General features: G+C 36.8%; 1 protein-coding gene across 1 annotated transcript in view; it reads right to left on the bottom strand.

Moving 5' to 3' along the window:
• Nucleotides 1-14,563: 14,563 nt before the first annotated feature.
• nudcd1 (NudC domain containing 1) overlaps nucleotides 14,564-19,793 on the bottom strand; it is a 60,074-nt gene continuing 54,844 nt past the window's right edge. Inside the window, exons 9-10 of the mRNA XM_088929594.1 lie at nucleotides 15,475-15,634; nucleotides 14,564-15,177 (exon numbers count right to left, since the gene is read on the bottom strand). Of these exons, the coding sequence (XP_088785720.1) occupies nucleotides 14,885-15,177; nucleotides 15,475-15,634 (453 nt within the window). The 3' untranslated portion in view covers nucleotides 14,564-14,884. The remainder of the gene's footprint in view (nucleotides 15,178-15,474; nucleotides 15,635-19,793) is intronic.

The following is a 19,793-nucleotide window of genomic DNA, read 5'->3' as shown; positions in this document are numbered from 1 at the left end:
ATATAAGCTTCCAAGATTCCAATCGATGAAAGTCCAATCATGAAATATTTCATGGTCACCATGGAAGGTGTCGGGAATTTCATTCTTTTACAAAACAGAAACAATATTATTGTTTAATCTGACCTTTTTGTTTCACGTTCACAAACTTAATCATTGTTTTATTAGAGTCTCTTTGGAAATATTATGCATGGCTGCAACTTATTGCATTTTTTCATTATGTTTGGTGTAGAGAGATTCCAACTTTGAGTTTAGATTCCTGCCTCGCAGTGCAGTGAAGGCACTGATTAGATTGGACAAAATCATTACAGTTAGTCAGGCAACAGTCATTGTAGCCACAAGTCATGTCTTTTCTCCAAATTAGCACCATTTTCTGGATTTTGCATTGTGACAAATGGCAGCCAGCTCAATACTTGGCAAAGATGATTAATGTTTGTATCTTTGAAACTGGAGAAAGTAAATCTGAAATACTCAATGAACAATAAAAGATGATTATTGCCTTAATGTGAAAAAGTGAACAAACTTCTTCGCACCTTTTGTGATAAAATCCGTTTCCCATTAGGTTTTGTCTCCTAATGTTGATGTAAAGGTAGGTTACATCATGTTTATTATGAGTTAAATGTGTGTAAATGTTATTTTGTGTTATGGTTTGAGGTGTTTGATTTGTATAGCATTTGTATTGCACCTCCATAACTATAAAGTAAGCTGCCTGTGCATATAAAAAACATAAACATGTATATTGAAAAAGTGGTGCTTCATAAAGTCACAAGGAGCATTAGCCTTTTCCATGCAGATATGTAGATATGCAAAGCCTGCATTCAATATAGCCTTCAGAATATAAAAACTGTGACAACCAAGTTGCATTTAAATAAATTAAAGACTTGTTTCACTTTATGAGCAGAAAAAGCACAACATTCTTTTTCACTTTGGAAATGTTTCTGATTTATGTTTTCTCCTGTTTTTATAAATCTCCCTAACTGGTAACAGAGCACACATCCATGTATCCATTAATCACAGTCACTTTATCCTCTACAGGTTTGGGGTGATAGAGCCCAATACAACAGATACAAGGTGCAGGGTCACATCTTGGAAAAAACGCCATAAACATCATAAAAGCCTATCAGAATTCACTGAGAAGGGAAATTTTGAAATGACTGAAAGTCACATATAAACCTCAATGTTTTTTCCTCTATGCCTTCAATATATAGTTGCTATGGTGCCCTTTTTTACATCTGAGCCCGTGTTAACAACATGCTTATTGTAATAGATTTTTAATTCACAGTGTTGCGCCCTGCTGTACTGAAAATGTCTTTGGGCTGATTCAGGAAACCTCTGCTGCATAATTTGTGGGCTCAAATGGACTGATACTAACCTGAACAAGCACTTCCTCTTAGCGGGACGTTGCAGCGAGACACATTGATCTGGCAGGAGCACAAAGCCCTGAGGTGAGAATGAGAATGGCGTCGGATTGAACTACACCTCTGGAAAGAGTAATGGGTTAGACAGCAAGACTAATAATATTGATATGACCCTCTGTAGCCTCAATGATGCCTCCATTTGTTGTCAATGTATAGAAAGGATAGACTTTCTGGTAAAGCTTCATTTTTTTCCCACACCACCACTACTGTGAAAAGTTACGAGACACAGTAGGAACACTGTTGTACATACAAACCTGTACAGATGCCAGCGAGGTTTGAAAAATCTTTGCCATGATATGGTGTTATATAGAAGATAGCTGTAAGGCAAAAAACAAAAAACATCATTTCTACATGAATATCATGTATTAGAAAGTCCACAGGTGGGGGTCACAGCAACTAAAAGCATAGGGTGTAAGAGCACAAAAGTATTCTCTTCATAGATGGGATATCAGTCTTTTGAAAGGCTCTTGTACATACTATTTCCTATAAAATGTTTTTTTAGAAGGAACAGCTAGAAAAAACAAGGATGGAGTAAGTCTGATTTTATCTCTGAAGCACTTCTATCTTCAAGGTAGTTATCCTTTAAGAATGAACATTATCAAAGCATTTTAAATGGTTGTGGCTTGTCTTGTAAAGCCCTTGGTGACCAGGGTAAATGTTGACCTATAGCTGATTATCTTAAACTGGGGATTAGAGCAGAGAAGCCCCTTCAAAGAATCTGAATCAGTTGCACTCTATGTAATTCTCTTTAACCTCATCAGTAGCAAATGTGCCTTGAAAACAGTACTTCATATATCTCCAAGGATAACACATATCTACAAAAATGATTTGTGCTTTGCATTTAAGTTTATTAGTCCTAATGCAAATACAGATAAACTATAAGTTTGATGGATGTCATTATCTGTGAGTCCTTATCTACCATGTTAGTCTTCGCAATATATAGTTCATGGTATAAAGAGGAATATCCTGGAGTTATAAATTGGAGATTTTGAAAGCTTTTTGCTCCAAATTTAACTGCACTTCCCCTTGTATTAAAATAATTTTAGAAATTAAGCAAAACATGAAAGAAACAAACGTATTTAAAATATCTATGGAAAGCAAGAAGGATGATGTTTTTTCAGAATATACAGTAATTAACTAATTGTAGTTACCAATTTAAATGAATTTGCTTGGAATCTAAATAATGAACCCATTCACAGGTTGAGATGACTGTAAAAAATGCTGATTCTTACAAACTATACATTGCTCTTTTGGTTTAGCAGAAGACTACGTTACCAAGCAATACAGGAAATGGGAGTTCAAGTTCTCTCTCATTGCCTCTAGTAAATTTAAAATGTTAAGTCAATTAATGTTTGTAACAAATTAAGCTTTTTTAGTCTTGAGCAGAGAAGACTATGAGGAAATGTATCTCAAGTTAATCAAAACTCTTGAAGACATACCCAGTAGACTTCTTTAGAATAAAAAATGAAGCATGATCCATATGACACAAGTGGAAACTACAGTGAAGAGCACTTTAAACTGAGAGCAAGATGCCCTCCTTCACACAGAGGATTGAAGGTGTTTGGGCCTAGTGACTCTACCATGTTGTTGAAGCTGATAACCTGTCTTCTTTCAGAAATGTTGAGGGTCTTTCAAGAAAGACTTGTCTCTTTGAGATGGTCTAGATGGGAAGAATGACTCTCTTTCATTTATAATTATTCTTGTGTTTTCCTGGCAATGGGAAACATTAATTTTCCCCCATTTTATATGAAGGGCATAAATTACATATTCAGAAAAATGTTAGTATTGTCAATTAACAAATATATGCTGAAACTGCTGAATGAGTTCTACAGATTGTATACACACTGCCTTCTGAAATCATAAAATCATACTGTACATTACACTCTTTACTTAATTTCATATGGGTCTGTTAAAAAATCAGTTTCATGCAACGATATAGAAAAACATGAAATCTTATTTTATGGATTTGCATTTAGCATTGCACAACAAAATGCCTCTTTCCCTTTTAGAATATTAGTATTACATATTAAAATGGTGGTACAAATACGAAATAATATAAAGGTTACACACAAGAGCAGGCCATACAAACCATCTAGCTTGTTTGGTTTTCAATAGCTAATAAATGACAAAGAAAAGATAAATAGGTCCATTAACATTATTCAGCACATTATTATAAAACAGTATTCAAACCTGGGGAAAATATTCAAATTGGTATATAAACACAGAAAATTATAAATGATCCTACAACATTTATCTTGATAATCTTTATACTTTTAGCTGAATTGTGAGACTCTAAGGACCTCACAGGGAAATTAGTCTGTTATACTTAAAATAAATACAGTAATACAGTATTTATCCACTTGTTCTACAACATAATACAAGCAGAATATAATATAGCTATGTAATGAAATCACGATTCATTGATTGAAGTCAGGGTGGTTTTAGTCTTGGACTGGAGTCATTGGAGATTAAAAAAATTTCCATCCATTTGGTAATTATTCTGCACTCCAGCAGGTGCACTTCCTTCTGGCTGCCCAAGACTTCAAAGGGCTCTGTTATGGAGCAATAACTTTAATTAGGATAACTACAAGCCTATCGACATGAAGCAAGCAAAAGCAGCACATTCTGGAGGACATCCATACTTCAGGAGCATCTTCCTGTTGTTGAACTATGAATGATTTCAGCTGTTCCTTTTGAGAGAGTGAACCCACACCGGCATGGAGACCAAGTCCATTGCAGGTCTCATTCTGCAGCAGCCTTTGTCTGCCAGAACTGACATTGAGATATCCCAGGTGGTACATTTTCGTTTGCCTATATTGCTATTCAGGACCTGCTTGCCAGAGCACGGTCTACAGAGTCTGCAGGAAGCAGGAATCCTAAGAAGTTTTCACAGTAACTGAAACAGCTCCAGGGTCGACAGTCAGTACTGACTACATCACTCAATATCCTGTCCCATGGTGAGAACAAGGAGATGGCCTCTGGAGTCCAAGGATAGAAGAGCAATCAGGAGTGTGATTCAAACCCAAGCCTCCAGGGGAGACCACAACCTATACACAGCCCAGAAGACTGCTCAGCCGTCCTGATTATGCTTTCTAGTGTGAAAGAAACTGAAGAAAAGCTGCATTCCAACTTGACACCTGTAATGATAGTGGGAAGCTAACCTACTGATTTAGGCTATTCAGCTCTAGAACAGTATTTCCTTTACCAGATTATCTTGTTCTCGATTTTTTTCTGGAAATACAACAGAAGCTTTCATTGTCATTTTGATCCCAAGCCAGAAGAGCACAGTGCCAAAAAAGGGAAGATTTCCTGAAGAACATCTGCCTTCAAATACATATACGTTGAATCCTTGTTTATGAATTGTTACAGTACCTCATTCATAGGGAACAAGGTGAGATTAGCATATTTGCTTACAAAAACAACAAAAAAAGAAAATAATGTAATTAACAAAGATAATGAATTAACAGAAGTGTGTGAGGAGGATTTCAGTCTGCCAGCTTCCTGTAGCTAAGCAACATAAGTGCATATGAAAGCTTCAATCACATCCCACCGTTCTCCCTCTTACCTCCTTTCTCAAATTTATACTGGATCCTTCACTATATTAAAAATATCCTAAAATGTTCCATAACATTCTGGCAACCACACCAGTGATCAAAGGCTTACATGATGTACAGACAGTCCTGGCCAGCAAAGCACTTGTGTTCCCAATAACACTTTGATGCAATTAGCTTTGTCAGTAACCACCAAAGGGGCATTTCAAGCAACAGATATGAATATGGCTCAGAGAGATGGCACTGGAGATGATGTACAGTCAACTGGTGGGAGGCAGGATTGAGGAAGGAGTTATAGGATAACTAGTAGAGAGTGGAATGGGTTGTTCATCAAAGTTGTTTATATTCTGGCTTTCCAGGTATGAGCTCTGTGGGCGTCTTCATGTTCTGCGAATCCAGTTTTATTAGTTTAAACTTTTTAAAGAGAGGAGAACAGAACGTATAACAGGCAACTCCCTCATGATATTGGTGGTACCCCACCCTTTTATCGAAAGCTTCTATTCTTAGGGTTTTCCATAAGCTCTTTTCACCCAAGGGAATCACAGGCATGGATTAGGTAGCTACTATGGAGAAATCATGCAAGCAGGATGTGTCCCATTAATAGGCAGAACTCCAAACCTCAAATGTGCTAGAAGTCCTGGAATGAGCAAAATTTATAGAATGTGAATTCCCTGTAAAGAATCTATGATTGTTTAAAATTGAACAGTGAGCTGGCCCAAAATGTGTTTGTCTTTCCACCAGATGTCAAGTCATAATCAATTGTGTAATTATGGACCCAAAATCCAATCTCAAATGTTTATGGGGAGTACTAAAATAGATCGATCACATAGGTCAAATCAAAAGACTGTAATTTCTTCAAGTGGACACTAAGACTCAGGAGTTTGAGGTTGGAGCCAGACAGACACTGATTGCAAAACAAAGCTGCAAAAGTAAAAATGTAAATTCAGCAGAGCTAGAGTGGATAATTTAATGTGCATCCATTTCTGTTTCAAGTTGAGTTTGGGCATATGAGTATCCCATTTCTCTCACTACCTTAAAGGAGGAGAAAGAGGAATGATGGAAATGAAGAAACTGAAGGACAAAGGAAGCACTTATATTTTTTGTTCTGGGCACACAAGGGTAGAATTACAAAAAGGTGTCCAGCAGTTCAGGTCTGCAAATACCTATTCAAAAATGTCAAAAGAGTATAAAGAGGAATAAATCTCAATACCAAGAAAGATCAAGTGTTTAACCTGAAGTACAGTTAGAGGTTAGAAATATATGAAGGCAGTAATGTTGACTTCTACCATTTTATATTACAGTTTGACAGAGCACCAAAGTAATAAAAATAGTTAGATAGGTATTATAATGTGGCTCATTTGACATAAGAAAAATGTTTATAAATGATTTAATTAATCAAAAATCAGATAAAATATTCAACAGAAATATCCAGTTGTCATATCTTCTTCATTTTACCCTGTTAATATTTTTTACTTCCAAGATAGAAATGAATTATCTCTAGCACAGAAACAAAACAAAAATCTATTTTGGGATTTTCCTCTCTGTGATACACTGGTACGGAGTAAGCAACATCTAGTCTCTTGAGCTTCTGAGTTCATTAATTATTGCAGATAAGACTTGTTTCATCCTTGTATAATTCAGCACACAGACATAATATCACAAATGAGGCACATTCTGAAGAACAATTTGTTTAATATGTCAAAAAATAATTCTGCCAGCACACAGATAAGAAAAGCCAGTGATTTCCGAGAACAATGTGTCTTAATGCCCAAATCCTGACCTTATCCTTACTTGTACAACCTCCTTATCTTGTACTTCAATTTCTCCTGAAGGACATCAGCGGTGTAAAGTGAATTACGTTAACAAACTGTAAGAAGTGCCAGTATGGGCACTCATTTTTGACATACTGTATTTTGAAGAATATTTTAAAGAACAGGAGTTTTAATGAAAAAGAGTTCTCACAGAAAAGTGAGATGACACCAGATATTGCATGAAGAACAATTAGAATCCAGCAGAGGACACGTTAAACACGTCCAGTGTGAAAACTTTTTTTCATGCATAATTTCAATTTGAGTGATATTTAAGCAGTATTATGCTGAATTTTTATTGTTATATTGCTATGTTTTGGTTAATCCTTATCATGCCACATATTACTTTACAAACACTCAATGTGCAAAATACTACAAAATCCCCAGTTTCGATCCCCAGTTCATTGTTTGCAACCAACAGTAAGTTAGTACAGCTGGTGGAACGTGCAGATCAATCCCAGATCAAGAACTTCCTTCCTTCCCCTCCTGTCACAATTCTAATTGAACGCATTCCCACAGAAAGGCAATCCCAGACATGGGGCATGGCTCCCTGGCTGACATAGAGGCATCTTCTTTCAGTCAGCACCTGTTTAAGACCCAGAAATCACAGCTGACTTGTCTTCTTATCCCTGTATGTACTTCATTTAATTCATTAAGACCTGGGATCGGGGCACTCTAGGACTAGGGCTGCCTACACATGCCGTAGCAAAGTCGATTGGAATTGGTCTGAAAATATTTCAGAATTCACGTCAGATTCTAGCACAGGCACATCCCACAGTGCAATGCAAAAGGCATTGACAATCTCAGAACTGGGCATAAAATATATGATAGGTTTATTCCATGCTGAAAATTCCATCCTTCTTTAGCCTTCTCCTCCACAACCGAAAAGTTGTGTTTTCTTCCTTCTTTTTTTCAGCATGGAATAAACCTATTACTTGTTCCTTTGCAGCCTACGCGTGCTGACGCGGCTCCCCACCTGAACTATAAAATATATGACTGTCTTTGCTTCTCTCCTACGAGCGCAGCGGTGAGAGAGGTAAAATGGCGAAGCGACAAAGCCACGCTGGAGAACATGGACGGAATAAAAATTGGAACTATATCTTTTGAGAAAAGGAATCACAGATATTGAACAGGCAGAAATGTTTTGTTTTTTTTGTTAAATAAGTTGTATGCAACAATCAATAGCTTTAATTTTAACTTGTGCTGCTGTCCATGGCAGTTTGGATGATCTGCCTGTTGTAATGATGCCATGATATATGAAAATAAAATAGTCTCTTATGATGTGCTCATAGATAATCCTAATGTAGATCCCTAATTGTGTAAAAAATGAAAGGGTTTAAAGCAAAAAATATTAGGACTAAATCATACACTTAACACATAATATTTCAAATAATGTATTAAGCCTCCATGCCTACTGGCGTATTTCAAATAAATGTGTCTTAGCAACAGACTTCAACATTTTATTTCCTTTACTCCTTTCTGCAGATAGTAACTGTAGTTATGAGTGGGTATTCCTTTGTATTTCTGTTCAATTAACATGTCTCCTGGTTGAGTTTACTTAGAAAACAGCCTAGATGGGGTTTAATGGATACTTTTGGAAAAATATGATTACAGACAAATAATAAAAAAGTGTTTCTGTCTACAGCCCATGGAACAGCTTGTAGAGCTCCGATCCCCTTTAAGAAATAAAGACTCATGATCAGGGTACCACTGCTTTATTTATTTTACCCTCAGCTGATTCGGCTAACGAGAAATGAAAAGCTACTAGCCCCAGAGACTCCGCAGTGATAACAGCAGCCAGCATTTCACTCATCCATCTACCGAAGTGGTGGTGAAGCATATTTAACTTGAGAGCTTATATAAGGAGCAAAGAAAGATCAATTCAGAGACTTTAAATCCTTTCTTTATTGCTAGAGCGGTAGTGGATGACTAGGAATGAGTGTTCTGTATGGCTTTGCTCCTTGCACCACTTTTAAACCCAGGAATCCATGTGCATACTCTTGAAAAGTAAAAGCTCTATTTGAAGGTGGCACGTCCATTTTTCCAATATCAAAGCTTGTACATCTGCTGAGAATCTACTGTTGTTTTCAAAGATTACTGATGCCTCTATTTTGTGATATTTTGCGTAGATTCAAATATATTACAGAAAAAATAACACTGAACATACATTCCATTTTGTGCCACATCCTAGCTTTATTTTGAAATAGATAAGGGATCAAGCAAAGTGCAATAAAAATTAAACAAAGCTGGTATGGACATCTTTGTTTACTTTGGATTTCCCTTAAAGTTTCCCTTTAATTAACACTTTTAAAGCTGCAATGCGTACCAGTATTTGATTGCAAACAAAACATTAATCACATTGAGAAACTTTCCTCTTCATGTCCTCCTTTTATTAGTAAAATTGCATTTTCTATAGAAAGGGAGACCCTGGATTTAATAATCTTACAGTATTTGTCATTTTAAAATTAGGGATTACAAACTTGCTTTCTAATTGTTCATAACATCTAATAGACCACTTTATCATAATGCTGGAATGGTAGCATGTCGTGTGAAACCTTATTTTCTGATTTGTATTTTGTGTTAATGATCTATCTGAGAGAACAAGGGTGCAGAAGAGGTTAAATATTTCACCTGCTTTTCTGCAAACAAAAGAAACTATTTTATAAATAAAGATTCTCCTGCATTGGCTATGATTTTGGCTGTACTGGAGCACTCCATTATACAGCAGGCAGAGCTTGTGACAACTGGGATTTCTTTGACAGCTGCAAACTGTCAGATGTCAAGTTTTCAGCAGTTCATCTCAAATACTGGAGATGGTCTCAAATGAGCAATGTAAGAAAAAAGAAACATAATGAATTCTCACATAGAGAGTATTGGATCACAGCATCATAATATCCATATAGCTGGCTTGCCAGAGGGAACTTATTGCACTCAAGATATATGAAGACCACACTTCTGGAAGCCACAACAAGCCCTGTATCCAGAAGTGGACAGCCCCTTAGAAAAGGAAATAGGCCACCCTGCTCAATTTCCTTAACAAAGAGATCTGTGTTTCCTTTTTATCCAGAATTCAGCCTGGTGATAGCCTTGTAGTCTAATGGTGACAGCGGCATACAGTGCGCAAGAGTGAGGTGATCAAAGGGTGAAGCAGACATCCATTTTTTTTCTGCTGTACCCCACAGTGAAATAAAATCCTCCAAGCTGGTGGATAGCATATGTCTACCACACCACGGGAGGCGGAGGAGTAGATCACAGTGAAGTGGATTGCTGCACCAATTTTAACAGAGAAGACTTTTATCTTCTTTTTCTCTTTCAAGTATGCTAGCGTTTTTTTTCGGAAATATGGCTGTGCACATAGGTAAGATCAGACATGCATGTGTCACCTCCACTGTTTCTTTTGTGTATGCTTTTCCTTGTTAAAACAGCCTTTTGTACTGAGGTACAAAAGAGAAACGGAGGTCATGCTTATTTGGAACTTTTACATTTATTGTTTCATTCAATACATGTAACTTACGATCCTATTTTTTTTTAGGGATTTATAAAGGTGGGACTGTATTCTTATTGTTTTTCTTTTATGAAATATCAGTTTTTTGCTTTGATGTGTTTGACTGTGACGAGGGGGAGAAGGTGATCATGTTTTGGCTCTTGGGTTTGAATAGAGAAAGGAATTGGAAAATGAGAGATTTCCAGTTGGGGTCCCATTTCTTTGGAAGGCAGCTTCCCAGTTTTGTTGCTCCTGTTGCTCAGAGTGGGGTATGGTTGGGGGGGGGGCTTTTAAACAGTAAGGTTAGAAAAATCATTTCTGTTGCTGTTGGTCTGTCACTTCATTTTACTATACAGCTGCTGTATATACATTATCTATTCAATTATTGATATTATTTATTAACCTTTGACATCAGAATTGATATCTGATACCCATAATTACTGTTTCTGCCTCGTATGGATTTTTAACGTCTCCCAATGAGAAACTATTTGAAATAAGCAAATGGATGATCCTTGCTTTTGTGAAAGTGAATGGGAGAATATGAAAAGAGAGAGGAAAAGAGATAAATGTAGAGGAAATGTCATAAGTATGTATTCAAATTGTATTGTTACATTGTTCTGCATAATCTTAATAATGTGAATTTCTTTTCACTTTGTGAAAATCAAGAGAAAAGTACTAGATATTGTACCTGTATTCCAGTTGCATACATTTATGACAGAGGAGTGACTACATCTGCTATAGAGGTGTTTATTAGTAAAGGTTGAATGAATAAACAAACAAGCAGAGAGGGGTTGCTGATTGTGTAATAATTTATCAAAGTAGGGAGTATTCTTTAGATAGGCATACAATACAGAAAAATATTGCAGAAACCATTGCAGGGTTGATACTTAACCAATAAACGACACACAAAGGACCTGGTCCCTCTTCTGAACGCCAGCACTTACAATTTGGCCCCATGATGTGAAAAACAGCAAATGAATGTCGTGAGCACTCTAAGGTCATTGAGCTTTTTCTGTTACATTGCAGCTGGGACCTGTGACATTGAAAGATTAGAAATTGACCGATAGACAGTACTGTGCCAAGTTTTTTAGCTTCTATTAACAGTTACAATTCTAAACCTTTCTTCACTGCTACAAAGGGTTTCATTTTCCTTCAGGGATTCATTTATTTAAGCTAAGTGTACCTTTACAAAAAGAAGAGTGCCACGCAATTTCCTTCAAACTGCTATAGAACTCCTTTAATGCCGACCTTGTTAAACCACAAAATGTGCAGTTAAAAGGATTGTTCTGAAGTTTGGTTTGCATTTGGAATTTTTTCCATCATGTGTAGCACTCAAACGCACGCAAGAGACCTTGAAAATTACATCATCTGAAACTTGGAGAATGTTTTTGAGATTTTTTTAATGGAAAAAAAATATTCTTTTAAAAGGTTCTGCGTCAAAGTATTTTTTTTTCATGATTGTGTGTCCATGGAGGGTCGGGAGGTGGTAGATCTGATGAAGGTAATTTGAAAATGAGAAGAATATTTCATGTTGTTATGTACAGGTAAGCGGCAACAAATGGAAAGACCTAGATAAACGAGGGACAATGACAATGACAAGGTATAATGAAATTTGAAAGCAACAATGGGGTGTCGCTCATTCATTAAAGAAATCACAACCCAGCAAGCTTACAGTCTAGTATAAAAATCCTGAAAATGTTTGGAAATTATGGCTAGCATTACTGTTAGAGGAAACCCCAGTGACAGAGAAAGAGGAGTGATTGTTGGAGCACGTCTGGCAAGAGCTTCAATGATAAAGACAGCTCAACTTGTTGATGTTTCACAGGCAAATATGTCTAAGGTGATGTCAGGATACTGAAGTCAGGTGGCGGTGCACAAATCTCTCATAACACCTGCAATGCACGTTTCTAACGTAAAAAACACAGGCAGTGGACTACTGAGCAGTTGAGAAATGCGACATGGTCAGATGAATTATATTTCACCATGTGCCCATCAAAGGTGTGGCAGCACATGTGACATCGACTCAAAGCAGTGAAGGGCTGTGGTCTGGTGGTTCTGGGCTGCAGTTTCCTGAAGGGATTGGACGCACTCTTTTCAAGATCATGCTACGTGATGGTACTGAAGGATCATCTTCACCCTATGTTGCAGAGTTTCATACCTGCCCAGAGAGGTGTTTTCCAGGATGATGACTACTGCTTCCACAGAGCATGTGTGGTTACCCAGTGGTTTGATAAACATATTATGGTGTTGAGTCACCAGATCATAGCACAGTTGAGCTTTTGTGGAATATTCTTGAGCAATGCCGGAGACAGCACTATAGACTTCCATCAAACAGGTGGCAGTTGATTGACTGCCTCCTGGAAGAATGGTGCTGCATCCCTCCTACAAAATTTCAGGCACTGGTAAACTTTATGGCAAACACAGGCCATACTGATTGCACATGGTGGCCCAGCACTCTAACAAGTGATTTTTTTTTTTTGTCAACTACATGTATAGTACAACTATACCACCGTCACATTTTTAACTTACAGGATAAATTTAATATTTTCTCCTCCTTCTTACTTACATCCTTCATTGCAAAACAATTTAAAAGCTGTTGCAATAAAGAGACTTCTGTATTAGAGGCTTCATGGAGTTTGGCAAATTTGCAAAAACCTAGTATTTTGCAAGATGTTTACTTAAATAAATTATACGTAGGAAATATATTTAGAAAGCACACCGAGCAAAGTACACAAAAACACCTACATTCCCAGGATTAGCAGTTCCATTATGCAAATGTTTCATTGAACACAAAACATGCATTAATCAGTTTAGGACAATGCCACTTATCCTCTTTGAAAAAAGCACAGCTTAGAGTTTTATGGCATGACATGCAAATCTGATTAAAAAAAGGCGTGTAGTTAATAATCCCATTATTATGAAGGGAAAATGAGAAAACAAAAACAAAGAAGACAACAATACCTCCGTTTTTCTTGAGTGTTTAATAGTATCACTGTTTTTATGAGGAAAAAAACTTCCAAAATTTACACCAGATGTGTACATACTGTAAAAGGGAAGGCTTTTTTGTGAATTACGCTGTACACAACAGGATACTGCTTCACTTCTTCAAAACTGAATAATCCTTATTTTTCCCCTAGGATAAGAAAATCACAGCAATGGTAGACTATTATATTAAAAGTAGTACAACACCAAAACAAAATACAATTTAACCAGTGCAAACTCATCCATTTAGCTCTTACATTTATGTACTGTACAATATAAGCCCAGATCTGCAATACCTCTTTATAAAATCAGTAAAATACCAACTGTAAACCCCTGACACTTCTACTTTGCTTCACCCAATAGATCAGATTTATCATTATCCCCTTCGTTAATATCTCCCAGATTACTCATAAAATCAAACCCTCTTCTAACCCTGTTAAGACTCCATTATGATCCGTCTACTTCATTCCTGTTCTCTAGCTACAGTATTCACTGTTGGCAAAACTCAATTTAGTCAATGTAATGCCGTGCAGTTAGGTTGACATCCATCATTGCTGTGGAGTTGGTAGTTTAGTAGCTGAACAGTTAATTTTTCAGTTTCAGTGCAGAGTTATTAGTATATTAAGTAACCATTTTCGTCGAGTCATGGATGTCATGCTTTTCACTTGTAATTTTTAACAAAAGAATGCTATCGCATTCACTATTTTCCATGTATACCAGTTTGTACTTGAAAGTCAAATATATGTAGCTGCATAGATTCATGTGCTTAATCAAGAGATAAAACTATAACATAACTACATATGCATTCAAGCGATGGGGATAAAAAAAATCAGAGGTATTCTGTGTTTGAATATGTTTGCTAAAATTATTCACAAATAGATGTACTTGGGATATTCAGTACACAATATATATGGCGAGAGACTGAAACTGTTACAATTAACACTTCTACTCGTAGGCTTTGCTGTTCAAGGTTGTCGTCATTAACTTAAACACATTCACATGAAGATACAGTATTTACTCTTGGAACTTTTTTTTTAATTACAAAAATAATCCAAATACATCCATGGATCTATGTTTAAACAGTTCATCTTAATCTTTTATTCAGACATAAATAAAGGTTTTATGTTTAAAAATATGAGAAGGTGAACCAACCTAGTGGATTCACCAACTTTTTCTTGGAACTGTAGAATACAGATGTGTAACGTGTAGTGATAGTATCTGGCAAAAAAGTGCTTTATTCCTGCTGTATCGAGACGAACAAATCGCATAAATATAATGAACAATTAATGGAAGAAATATGAAAGAAACACACTGAAAGTTCTGTTCTGTTTGATCATTTTTATTCAACCATATTTTCTCCCCACAATTAGACTTACATTATTGTTTTGGTTCATTATAAGAGACACTCTGAAAGCTATTGAAGCACCTAGCTTCAATGTCCAGAGGCCGTGTATATGTCATCAGTGTTAAAATAACTGATTTTAGCTTTGGAACACGATAAAAAATTTTTTTGGAATAACCAAATGCAATCTGACTGTTTTGCTATCAAACACATCTATGGATATAACAAAGATTTACACCTGACATTTCTAATTTGCCTTTTTTTAACTCGAAAAAGGAATCTAACAGTTGTGTGCACACCATTTATTGTTCATTATTGACCTTTATCACAAACAGATTCTTGGATGTTAAAACAAATAACCTCTCATTTGTTGCTCTGAATCCCAGAACAGTATCACTGGAATCCAGGCTTGCAACCTGTTGCTTAGCAACCTGTCCAACTTGTCTTCCTTGCTTCCTGTTGTACAGCACGGTAGACACAGGGGAAGGCTGGCGGTATATAAATACTCTACGCATGCACTCGCACAGCGCAGCGTAAGAATAGTTTGGTGCACACGTTGAGAACTTTTTATCCCGCTTCGATGCTTGAACATACCCTGCAAACAAAAGACAGCACATCAACAAAACCTCAGCAAATGTCAAGATGCATGACTCACCACCTAAAAAGGTAGAGTTTCAATAAGCAGCTACATGTATAATATTTTTGTGGAAATGCAAAACTATAGCTTTCACATTATTACAAAAAACTTTAGGTTTTAAGGAAGCAGGATGGGCTGAACAGCCTCCTATCATTTGTAACCTTATTATGTTCTTATGAACTGACTGGATCCATAAAAGGAGGGGTCTCAAGGTACTCCAGTACAGCACCCATGAGTATCAAAGGGTTTGCTCACCTAAGGCATTGAAAGTGGCAGCATGTTCCCACATGTTATCCTGCTCGTTAGCGTGGGGCTGCCACAGCAAGGCATCAACATCATGGCGCAGGCAGAAACACGGCATCTCGGCTGGGCTGATGTCCACAGTGAATAGGTACTGATGGCTTCCGAGATTAACCTAATTGAGGAGAAAAAGATTGTAAACGCTACTATCATAAGTCAAAACTTAGCATCTTGCTTAAAACATTCTATAATCCCAAAAAACTTTACAGAGTACAAAGTTGTAACTGGAAACTGACAGAATTCCTGAAAACACGAGTGTCACAATTATTCCCAGCTCTTAAGCATTTCTTTAAATACAAAATAAGAAAGATTCTGCAATAACACTATTCTTTGAAAGTACAGTGGAAGCATACTGAACTATAAAGAGGCCTCCAAAGAGGTCCCAGAGTCTCCTGGGTATAAAAGAAGGGAACACGTGGGAGACATTCAGCGGTACCATGCATCACCATGATTTAGCTCAGAGAGCTCTTTAAAGAATGCAGGCTGACTTAGGTTAGGAGGTCACTGACTGAGGTTAGGAGGACTTTAAAATCTACCCATTTCCAACAGAGCCCAGTATTAAAACACATTTAAGATAACTAGCACTAGATAATTGATAATTTTCAAGAAGAAATTGAATTATCAAGAAGAAATGTATCTTGTTACTACAAGCTACAAGACAAGCAGTTCAGTAAAACGGCCATAAGTATGAAAGCAACAACTATTATTTTCCAGAATCTAGTGTCAAAAACTAACTTCAATGTAACATCCACTTCAGTGATATTCATGGCTCCTTTGTAAGGAAGAAGACTCCTCTGGGCAAATCAAATATCTGAATAACAGCTGGAACCATGAATTTCCAAGAGCTTTTTTCCCAGTGCTTTTGATCGTTTTAGGCTCGTATTGTTTCTTTTGAGGAACATTTTCCAATCTGATGGCTGGAGAGCTTCCAAGACAGATTGCAGGATTGCTGCATTGCATCCCCAATTAGGATAAGGGTTAGCATTCCCACACAATTTAGACATTTTTAGGTTCAGTGCTGGATTTTGAGTCCCAAGAGAACGTTAGGGTGAGGGATAAATTACTCCTTTCGGCAACTTGAATCGTCAGAGACTTTTGGCTGCTCCTACTATGCATGACAGTGTTCAGTAATTGCATTCCAGAAGTGAGTCCGGTCAACAGTTGTAAGACCTGTTCTAATGTGTAAGCTCTCGTAATGTTGCCATCTCACGGGCAACTAGATGTGTGACTGGACTCCAGCTTTAATAGTTCGTGTAACCTGAACCCTACAATGGACTGAAATGCACACTCATTTCTGTACTATTCTTGCAGAATTTTTCAGCTGATTGAACATTGGCTTAAAGAACACACATTATTGAAATTGAATTTCCAAGAGCTTTTTTCCAGTGCTTTTCATCGTTTTAGGCTCGTATTGTTTATTTTGAGGAACATTTTCCAATCTGATGGATGGAGAGCTTCCAAGACAGATTGCAGGATTGCTGCATTGAATCTCCAGTTAGGAAAAAGGTTAGATTTGCCACACAACTTGGACTTTAGGTTCAGTGCTGGATTTTGAGTCCCAAGAGAACGTTAGGGTGAGGGATAAATTACTCCTTTCGGCAACTAGAATTGTCAGAGACTTTTGGCTGCTCCTACTATGCATGACAGTGTTCAGTAATTGCATTCCAGAAGTGAGTCCGGTCAACAGTTGTAAGACCTGTTCTAATGTGTAAGCTCTCGTAATGTTGCCATCTCACGGGCAACTAGATGTGTGACTGGACTCCAGCTTTAATAGTTCGTGTAACCTGAACCCTACAATGGACTGAAATGCACACTCATTTCTGTACTATTCTTGCAGCATTTTTCAGCTGATTGAACATTGGCCTAAAGAACACACATTATTGGAGTTGAATTTCCAAGAGCTTTTTTCCCAGTGCTTTTGATCGTTTTAGGCTCGTATTGTTTATTTTGAGGAACATTTTCCAATCTGATGGCTGGAGAGCTTCCAAGACAGACTGCAGGATTGCTGCATTACATCCCCAATTAGGATAAGGGGTAGCATTCCCACACAATTTAGACATTTTTAGGTTCAGTGCTGGATTTTGAGTCCCAAGAGAACGTTAGGGTGAGGGATAAATTACTCCTTTCGGCAACTTGAATCGTCAGAGACTTTTGGCTGCTCCTACTATGCATGACAGTGTTCAGTAATTGCATTCCAGAAGTGAGTCCGGTCAACAGTTGTAAGACCTGTTCTAATGTGTAAGCTCTCGTAATGTTGCCATCTCACGGGCAACTAGATGTGTGACTGGAGTCCAGCTTTAATAGTTCGTGTAACCTGAACCCTACAATGGACTGAAATGCACACTCATTTCTGTACTCTTCTTGCAGCATTTTTCAGCTGATTGAACATTGGCCTAAAGAACACACATTATTGGAGTTGAATTTCCAAGAGCTTTTTTCCAGTGCTTTTCATCGTTTTAGGCTCGTATTGCTTGTTTTGAGGAACATTTTCCAATCTAATGGCTGGAGACCTTCCAAGACAGATTGCAGGATTGCTGCATTGAATCTCCAGTTAGGATAAGGGTTAGATTTGCCACACAATTTAGACTTTATGTTCAGTGCTGATAATTTAATTTAGATAATTTAATTAATTAACTATTTGGAGATAACAAGAAAATTACTTTGTCTTACTAAGTAATGCTTCACTTTAAATTTAAACATGTAAGATATAACAATTTCATGTTCACCTTGGATTTAAATCTGCAAATTCAAGAACTGTGGTAGTAAAACCTAAAATTCTCACCAACTACTTTAATAGAAAATCTTGGAGGGTTAGATAACGCAGATCCAAATAAATGTCATATAGATACACTTTTGTCTCCTGAAACCGAGTAATAAGAGTAATTTCATATGACTTAATATATACGGTAGTGTGATTTTATACCTACATGTATAGTGCTCAACATGACTTCAAGACGCATAAATTTTAAATTAATCCTAAAGAATATATAATTACTGTAGAATAAAAAAATGAATTCTTTAGACATTTTCTGGTTCATTAATAAAAAGGAGCAGGTTAGAAAAATGCAGTCCTCTAATGCAGTCAACTAGTGAGCTGGGTAAAACAAACAAAAAACACTATTTGGTTTAGTTTAGAAAAAACTAAGCCACTACTGGAAATGAAACTTCAGGATTTGTAGTTGTGTGCGATTCCAGTTTTTCCATGCATGACAAAACAATTGATTGGAAAAAGATGCAAATCTGAAGCAAAGGTTCCATAAACAATATCAATAAAAATGCTTACACAGACTTCCTTGTGATTCATTCAAATTTATATCATTATTGCTTCTTGATTCCAGTTTCGCTACCATGTCCAATGAATCACTTCATTTTTTCCTCTGCAAAGTAAGGCACTGATTTTTTTCTATCATTATTCAGAGTGTAATACAGACATTTAATAAATTTTATCAACATTTTATAAATAAAAATGTCTTTCTAATAAATCAACTTCTGGCCAGGGCAAGACTTTCTTAATAACCTATAAATATTATATAATATAAAATGGTGTTAAGTTATGTAATATTTAACGTAATCATAGCCTTTATTTAGTCTAGTCTTTGATGGCATTTGATATACCTGATTCAGAGTGAACAAACCAATTCATATAAAATAAATCACACCTACACAGGTAATGCTAAGCTCTTAACTAATAACAGTTAGAAACACTTTTCAAAGCACATTATTACTATAGCTAAACAAAAAATCCTAAAACACAAATAAGGGATTAACCATTTCTCTTCTAATCATGACCTTATTACTGTCGGTTTTAAAACTTGGTTTGGGATTTTTTACATTCTCACAACTGACTGTGCACTCTAAGATGACTGAGTTAAACTACTACAGATAAAATGTCAAGGTGTTTACTCTACTGGCAAACATTCATATTTCAAAAACCCTAGAGTGTATATATAAGCCCAATTACGGATTTTCAAAGCAAGTCCAACACTTACATGGGAAAAAAATCACTAACCTTATAATAGTAACATCAACCAAAACAATAACACAAAATAAACACTTTAATGAATGGCATTGTAGCACAGAGGTTAGCATTGCTGCCTCACACGGTTCAATTCTGGACCGAGAGCACTCTCCGCATGGAGCTTGTATGTCCTCCCTGTGTTTGTGTTTGTTTCCTCCAGGTCCTCTGGCTTCCTCCCACAGTCCAAAGGCATACTGGTATGTTAATTAGCTTCTGGAAAAACGGGCCCTGTGTGTGCGAGAGGGTCCATCTGTGT

Source organism: Atractosteus spatula, chromosome 12, assembly GCF_055471065.1.
Source record: "Atractosteus spatula isolate fAtrSpa1 chromosome 12, fAtrSpa1.hap1, whole genome shotgun sequence".
NCBI lineage: Eukaryota > Metazoa > Chordata > Actinopteri > Semionotiformes > Lepisosteidae > Atractosteus > Atractosteus spatula.
This window is presented reverse-complemented; position numbering and strand designations above follow the sequence as displayed.